Raw genomic sequence first — 8,706 nt, 5'->3', positions numbered from 1 at the left:
CTGGTGCCCCTGTTTGCTTAGCAGTAAATAGGTACCTGGGAGTTAGACAGCTACTACGGGCTGCTTCCTGGAGATATGTAACAAAAAGGAGGCCTGGTAGAGGACCGGGCCGCGGGGACGCTAAGCCCCGAAATCATCTCAAGATAACCTCATCTCTCAAGATCTCAAGAACATCTCTTCTCGATAACAGCCCTGCATCCTAACTGCCTGACGATTTCTCTGATATTCAGGCCAATCAGAAGTGGCTACGTGTGTTCCGTTCCCTGAATGATGGAAGCAGTCAGCAGTCGTGGGAAGACAAGGAATAGAATAGCCTCTATATAATAATAATAATAATAATAATAATAATAATAATAATATAATATAATAATAATATTTATTTAGGTAAGGTACATACATAAAGAGATTTTACAAAGTTTGTTGGCTTTATAGATAGAGCTAGTACATATAATGCCTAAAGCCACTATTACGCAAAGCGTTTCGGGCAGAAAGATATTACAGAAAGATATATTACAGAAAGATATTACAGAAAGATATATTACAGAAAGAATTACAGATATACGGCAAATAATTGCATAAAATAATATAAATCTGACTGTTACCTAACTAAATATGACGACAGTGAAGTCAACATATCAGACGGTGTAAGGAAAGCATCATGACTCTCAAGTGAGCACAGATGTGCACAGAGGACCCTTATGTAGGTCTACATGTAGACACGTGCACATAAGCTACGCTATTCTCATTCACTGACGTCATACACACACACGTCCCAACAAATTCCGAACATAACTTCTTTCATATTGGTCTCCTAAATGATATATAAGGCACACTTGCCCAGCAATAAGTTAGGCGGGGCCTAGAGCAGCGTTCTCCTCGGCGTGCGCCCCAGCCATAAACTAGCACTGTGTCTCATCTTGTTATTAACTTTGCTGATTTACTGCACGATATGACTAACCAATAAGATTCAGATATTTAAGAAATACTTGATATGTTTGGTTCGTGATACGAGCAGTTTTATTACTCTCGTTATACAAATTTTGTATCTCTGCCTAACCTGCATTTATTAAGTTGTATGTTACAATGTGCAGAGTATTGTCCCCTTACCATTGGACAACACAGTTAGAGGGGGGAAGGGGGGGACCTGCTGCATGGGCAACAGCTTCTCCCCCATATCAACCTACCCTGGCTTTGCGCCCTGGAGAGGCCACTCCAGACTGACAACCAGAGCGCAACTCCATAGACTCCTGAGACTGATGGATGCCTACTACTGTCCCCTTAGGGGCTATAATCTTTGATGTTATCCTCAGATAGACTGTAGGAGCTTGGCTGTCAAATATGCCCCCTGTGGACAACACAAAGGGTCCTCTTGAACAACAATACAAGTCCTCTGAAGAACAACACACGTTGATCAAACATCAATGTTGAACAACGTTCTCTCAACACTCGTCCTCTCAACAACACTCAGGTCCTAAGTTGGTGTCGAGTCGGTAACATGCGTTGTGAACTCCTGATTGATGCCTGGAGCAGCAACGACTTGCCTAAGCCATCCCCCCTCGTGTCTAGCTAAGCTTGGGATGCCCCCTCGGGTCGTACCGCCTCCACCACGACTCGTCTCGGACTTGGTTAATGTGGACTGAGTACTCTATTTAGGAACGACCTGGGTAAATGCAGGTAATGAGTCACAATAACGTGGCTGAAGTAGTTTGACCAGACCACACACTAGAAGTTGAAGGGACGACGATGTCGAAACAATCGACTTGAGAATGGTCCAGGATGGACCGAAACGCCGTCGTCCCTTCATTTTCTAGTGTGTGGTCTGGTCACACAACCTGGGTAAATGCTAGTTTGGAAACAGAATTGTCCATCTATGGAAGAAATAGACGCGGGATCGAAGGATTGTTTCGAACGTAGGTTAGACGGATATATGAATTACTTTGGGTGAATAGAAATAGGAACTACCACGTGTGGGCCAATGTGCAGTTTCTGTAATTCGTACGTTCGTAATAGTCAGCCTGGGAACGTTCCAGACAGGTGACAAGGAAGCAAGAGTAAGACGTAAGTAAGACTGTAAGACGCCTGTAAGATTAGACTGGAGCATACTGCTGCTCTCAGTGTTCAGGACCAGCTGCTGCTCTCAGTGTTCAGGACCAGCTGCTGCTCTCAGTGCTCAGGACCAGCTGCTGCTCTCAGTGTTCGGAACCAGCTGCTGCTCTCAGTGCTCAGGACCTGCTGCTGCTCTCAGTGTTCGGAACCAACTGCTGCTCTCAGTGCTCGGGACCAGCTGCTGCTCTCAGTGCTCAGGACCTGCTGCTGCTCTCAGTGCTCAGGACCAGCTGTTGCTCTCAGTGCTCAGGACCAGCTGCTGCTCTCAGTGCTCAGGACCAGCTGCTGCTCTCAGTGCTCAGGACCTGCTGCTGCTCTCAGTGCTCAGGACCAGCTGCTGCTCTCAGTGTTCGGGACCAACTGCTGCTCTCAGTGCTCAGGACCAGCTGCTGCTCTCAGTGCTCAGGACCTGCTGCTGCTCTCAGTGCTCAGGACCAGCTGCTGCTCTCAGTGTTCGGGACCAACTGCTGCTCTCAGTGTTCGGAACCAGCTGCTGCTCTCAGTGCTCAGGACCAGCTGCTGCTCTCAGTGTTCAGGACCAGCTGTTGCTGTCAGTGTTCAGGACCAGCTGCTGCTCTCAGTGCTCAGGACCAGCTGCTGCTCTCAGTGCTCAGGACCAGCTGCTGCTCTCAGTGCTCAGGACCTGCTGCTGCTCTCAGTGCTCAGGACCAGCTGCTGCTCTCAGTGTTCGGGACCAACTGCTGCTCTCAGTGCTCAGGACCAGCTGCTGCTCTCAGTGTTCAGGACCAGCTGTTGCTGTCAGTGCTCAGGACCAGCTGCTGCTCTCAGTGCTCAGGACCAGCTGCTGCTCTCAGTGCTCAGGACCAGCTGCTGCTCTCAGTGCTCAGGACCAGCTGCTGCTCTCAGTGCTCAGGACCAGCTGCTGCTCTCAGTGTTCAGGACCAACTGCTTGACTCCAGTAACCATCTTAATTTAATATTTTGGTATGTGTGTATTAGTAACCTAATATACTCATCAATTTCATACAACAGGTGAATGACCTTACTCATGCGTGCCTCCTCACATCCCCACCAGTGATGAATGGAAGTGTTCCGAAGAGTTTTAACTTTACTACTTCTAATAAATATGATAACCATTAACTTAGGGTTATTTATTGAATACAGTAAAAGACTAATATATTTGTCTCACCATTAAAATTGGTAAAAAAATGGCTAATGTTAATTTTTAATACTATAAGAATTCAAATAATTAATTTCGAACTTCTAATACTATTAAGATGTTCTTCAGTGTCCTTATACTTGTTCTCTTAAGTTCCAGATGTGGAGGTAAATAATTTTTTTGTTTATGATAGATCACAATTGATTTGTTAAGGAGGACGTTGACAGCTGGCTAAGATGAGGCGTCGAGCGCCCTTAATGTGTGTTTATGTGTGGTCAGACCTCAGGTGAGGCCGCCCCTGGAGCCCGCCCTCGGCCGCCCCTTGGAGCCCGCCCTCGGCCGCCCCTGGAGCCCGCCCTTGGCCGCTCCTGGAGCCCGCCCTCGGCCGCTCCTGGAGCCCGCCCTCGGCCGCCCCTGGAGCCCGCCCTCGGCCGCCCCTGTAGCCCGCCCTCGGCCGCTCCTGGAGCCCGCCCTCGGCTGCCCCTGGAGCCCGCCCTCGGCCGCTCCTGGAGCCCGCCCTCGGCCGCCCCTGGAGCCCGCCCTCGGCCGCCCCTGGAGCCCGCCCTCGGCCGCCCCTGGAGCCCGCCCTCGGCCGCTCCTGGAGCCCGCCCTCTGCCGCCCCTGGAGCCCGCCCTCAGCCGCTCCTGGAGCCCGCCCTCGGCCGCCCCTGGATCCCGCCCTCGGCCGCCATGGTCCTCTCACCCTCCCGCACTGACTCGATGGCTGCGGTGGACTGAAATCAAGTAGGACAGAGAAACGGGCGAGGCAGAGAGAGAAAGAGAGAGAGTGAGAGAGAGAGACGGACGGACGAGGCAGAAGAACAGACGGGGGGAGCCATGGGGCGCAACGCCTCCATTCAAATGTTCCTGTTGACTCTGACTGGATGCTCGTGGATGCTGCTCTTCCTCTCCATCACCCTGCCAGACTACCACGTCTTCAGGTACTGTCAGGGTGAAGTTCTCCTTCCACCGGTCGATCATTCCCCTAACATTCTGCCATATTAACCATAGCCTCAGACTACACACCCTGCTCACACTAGTACGGCTCCATTGAGCCGCAAGGTAGACCTGCTTGTATCTTGTGTGTGTGTAAATCTCTACTACTATGCCTTCCAAAAATGTAAATGACCCCCTTAATAAGGGGTTTTTTAAGTTTTTAAATTACTATTTCCATTTTCAATATCAAAACAAGCTGGGCCTATGAGAATTGGTTGTAAAATTTGCACTCGTGTTATAATGTTATAGGAGTTGTTACTCTACGCTCTGATTACTACAACACCTGCCTGATTGACTCTAGTTCTCTCCTGTTATAAGAGTGTACCGCGTTGCTCGCGTCGCGGCCGCCCACGCCACCCACACGCCCCCAGCCAGAGAGGCGGACCCCTGCGAGGTGTGCTGGGGGGCAGGGACGCCCTGCTTGGAGGAGGAGGACGCTGGCGGCTCGCGCCCCGGGAAGGGGCTTCCCAGTGAGGCGGGAACCAGCAGCTGGGGCGCCCGCCTGGCCTGGGTGCTGGGTATGGCCGCCCAGAAGGACGATAAAGTCAGTTCAGGTGGAGGGGCGCAGGTGCACAAGGTGGCCGGGGTGGGCGCCTTCTACTACTACACCCTCCACACCACCTTCACCACTCTGGCCGTCAAGCTCAAGAAGGCGCAGCAGGTCAGTCAACTAACGTACACACACACACACACACACACACACACACACACACACACACACACACACACACACACACACACACACACACACACACACACACACACACACACACAGTGGAGGCTGACTCCATACACAGTTTCAAGTGTAGATATGATAGAGCCCAGTAGGCTCAGGAACCTGTACACCTGTTGATTGACAGTTGAGAGGCGGGACCAATGAGCCAGAGCTCAACCCCCGCAAACACAATTAGGTGAGTACAATTAGATGAGTACACAAACAAACACACACTTATCACGTGAATTATTAATAGATTACAACCAAGTAGAAACACATGCAACAACTCTACAATATGAATGTTAAATATCAAATTAAATTTAAATAAAAGATATATGAATTAGAAGCCAGGAGAAATAAATTCTATGTTTCTCCTGGTTCATTTATCTTTTAATTAAAGCAAAAACAGGTAAGAGAAAAAATTGAGAAAATAGACAAGATATTCTTGTGCCAGACTGAACTGAACACCTTAAGTCCACATCACTAGAAAGTGATACAGGAAAACCAATAGAAAGTAGTTATTTACTGAAAACATTAAACAATACTTACTATAATTTTGTTTTACAGAGAAAACAGAATACGACAAGCACAGCTCTGTTACTGTACCCCCCCCCCCCACAGCTGTTACAGTAACGTCATGCACAATGTTACTCCTGTGAGCTCATAATGTCACAGAAACAGTGTTACTCCTGTGAGCTCATAATGTCACAGAAACAGTGTTACTCCTGTGAGCTCATAATGTCACAGAAACAGTGTTACTCCTGTGAGCTCATAATGTCACAGAAACAGTGTTACTCCTGTGAGCTCATACTGTCTACCGTCCACCTGTGACGTCAGAGGCATACAGTGATGTCCTTGCTGTCATCTCATTATTATATCAGTATAACTGTGATCGGTACCGTTCAATATCCACGTCCTCAGACCACGTCCATTCCATCCAGCGGTCGACCCCCAAACACGCATTCATCAATTTTAAAAATGCTGCTCATTCAAAATAGGAATTTTCTCATATCAATTAATATTGTAATATATTAGCATATTGTGAATATTTAGACATTGGTTAGGTTAGTTTAGGTGTTTAGGTTCTGTTGGCGATTATTTGTATTTGTAGTACGTGGGTAGTACATTTACAGTGCATTGTACAGTGTATTTGTAGTACGTGGGTAGTACATTTACAGTGCATTGTACAGTGTATTTGTAGTACGTGGGTAGTACATTTACAGTGCATTGTACAGTGTATTTGTAGTACGTGGGTAGTACATTTACAGTGCGTTGTACAGTGTATTTGTAGTACGTGGGTAGTACATTTACAGTGCATTGTACAGTGTATTTGTAGTACGTGGGTAGTACATTTACAGTGCATTGTACAGTGTATTTGTAGTACGTGGGTAGTACATTTACAGTGCATTGTACAGTGTATTTGTAGTACATTTACAGCGTTGTTGTTCGAACAAAAGTCGTCGGCGAAACACTTATTGCAGGTCGGCGTTCAATCCCCGACCGTCCAAGTGTTTGGGCACCATTCCTTCCCCCCGTCCCATCCCAAATCCTTATCCTGACCCCTTCCAAGTGCTATATAGTCTGATGGCTTGGCTCTTTCTCCTGGTAATTTCCTCCCTCCGGAAGTGTTCGGAATTAATCAGTTGTGAGTCGTGTGTAAACAGTTTTTCATTCATAAACAGCGGGTTTGGCGGGTGGATGGAATGGACTTTGGCTTTTGTTTATGAGGACGGGCTGCCCGTTCAATGGGCGGGCCCAACGAAACTGTTCAATAAAGACCTTGGCGTGTCAGCGAAGAGGTTCAATAAAAACCTTGACGTGTCAGCGAAGAGGTTCAATAAAGACCTTGGCGTGTCAGCGAAGAGTTTCAATAAACACCTTGGCGTGTCAGCGAAGAGGTTCAATAAAGACCTTGGCGTGTCAGCGAAGAGTTTCAATAAAAACATTGGCGTGTCAGCGAAGAGGTTCAATAAAAACCTTGGCGTGTCAGCGAAGAGTTTCAATAAAAACCTTGGCGTGTCAGCGAAGAGGTTCAATAAAGACCTTGGCGTGTCAGCGAAGAGTTTCAATAAAAACATTGGCGTGTCAGCGAAGAGGTTCAATAAAGACCTTGACGTGCCAGCGAAGAGGTTCAATAAAGACCTTGGCGTGTCAGCGAAGAGTTTCAATAAAAACATTGGCGTGTCAGCGAAGAGGTTCAATAAAAACCTTGGCGTGTCAGCGAAGAGGTTCAATAAAGACCTTGACGTGTCAGCGAAGAAGTTCAATAAAGACCTTGGCGTGTCAGCGAAGAGGTTCAATAAAGACCTTGACGTGCCAGCGAAGAGGTTCAATAAAGACCTTGGCGTGTCAGCGAAGAGGTTCAATAAAGACCTTGACGTGCCAGCGAAGAGGTTCAATAAAGACCTTGACGTGTCAGCGAAGAGGTTCAATAAAGACCTTGACGTGTCAGCGAAGAGGTTCAATAAAGACCTTGACGTGTCAGCGAAGAGGTTCAATAAAGACCTTGACGTGTCAGCGAAGAGGTTCAATAAAGACCTTGACGTGTCAGCGAAGAAGTTCAATAAAGACCTTGGCGTGTCAGCGAAGAGGTTCAATAAAGACCTTGACGTGCCAGCGAAGAGGTTCAATAAAGACCTTGACGTGTCAGCGAAGAGGTTCAATGAAGACCTTGACGTGTCAGCGAAGAGTTTCAATGAAGACCTTGACGTGTCAGCGAAGAAGTTCAATAAAGACCTTGGCGTGTCAGCGAAGAGGTTCAATGAAGACCTTGACGTGTCAGCGAAGAGTTTCAATGAAGACCTTGACGTGTCAGCGAAGAAGTTCAATAAAGACCTTGACGTGCTAGCGAAGAGGTTCAATAAAGACATTGACGTGTCAGCGAAGAGTTTCAATGAAGACCTTGACGTGTCAGCGAAGAGGTTCAATAAAGACCTTGACGTGTCAGCGAAGAGGTTCAATAAAGACCTTGGCGTGTCAGCGAAGAAGTTCAATAAAGACCTTGACGTGTCAGCGAAGAGGTTCAATAAAGACCTTGACGTGTCAGCGAAGAGGTTCAATAAAGACCTTGACGTGTCAGCGAAGAGGTTCAATAAAGACCTTGATGTGTCAGCGAAGAGGTTCAATAAAGACCTTGACGTGTCAGCGAAGAAGTTCAATAAAGACCTTGACGTGTCAGCGAAGAGGTTCAATAAAGACCTTGACGTGTTAGCGAAGAGGTTCAATAAAGACATTTGGCGTGTCAGCGAAGAGGTTCAATGAAGACCTTGACGTGTCAGCGAAGAGGTTCAATAAAGACCTTGGCGTGTCAGCGAAGAAGTTCAATAAAGACCTTGACGTGTCAGCGAAGAGGTTCAATAAAGACCTTGACGTGTCAGCGAAGAGGTTCAATAAAGACCTTGACGTGTCAGCGAAGAAGTTCAATAAAGACCTTGACGTGTCAGCGAAGAGGTTCAATAAAGACCTTGACGTGTCAGCGAAGAGGTTCAATAAAGACCTTGACGTGTCAGCGAAGAGGTTCAATAAAGACCTTGATGTGTCAGCGAAGAGGTTCAATAAAGACCTTGACGTGTCAGCGAAGAAGTTCAATAAAGACCTTGACGTGTCAGCGAAGAGGTTCAATAAAGACCTTGACGTGTTAGCGAAGAGGTTCAATAAAGACCTTGACGTGTAAGCGAAGAGGTTCAATAAAGACCTTGACGTGTCAGCGAAGAGGTTCAAACGGTTGAAGTTAAATTGAGTTCTGACAGTGTATATACACTGAGAATATTT

The 8,706-nt window shown here is 47.5% G+C and overlaps 1 protein-coding gene across 1 annotated transcript in view; it reads left to right on the top strand.

Annotated features, from left to right (window-relative positions):
* The first annotated feature begins 3,768 nt into the window (after positions 1-3,768).
* The window catches only part of LOC123759901 (uncharacterized), a 19,267-nt gene continuing 14,329 nt past the window's right edge, over positions 3,769-8,706 (top strand). Inside the window, exons 1-2 of the mRNA XM_045745153.2 lie at positions 3,769-4,165; positions 4,539-4,881. Of these exons, the coding sequence (XP_045601109.2) occupies positions 4,062-4,165; positions 4,539-4,881 (447 nt within the window). The 5' untranslated portion in view covers positions 3,769-4,061. The remainder of the gene's footprint in view (positions 4,166-4,538; positions 4,882-8,706) is intronic.

The sequence above is a fragment of the Procambarus clarkii genome, chromosome 22 (assembly GCF_040958095.1).
Source record: "Procambarus clarkii isolate CNS0578487 chromosome 22, FALCON_Pclarkii_2.0, whole genome shotgun sequence".
NCBI lineage: Eukaryota > Metazoa > Arthropoda > Malacostraca > Decapoda > Cambaridae > Procambarus > Procambarus clarkii.
The sequence above is the reverse complement of the archived record's forward strand: the minus strand, read 5'-3'. Positions and strand labels throughout refer to the sequence as shown.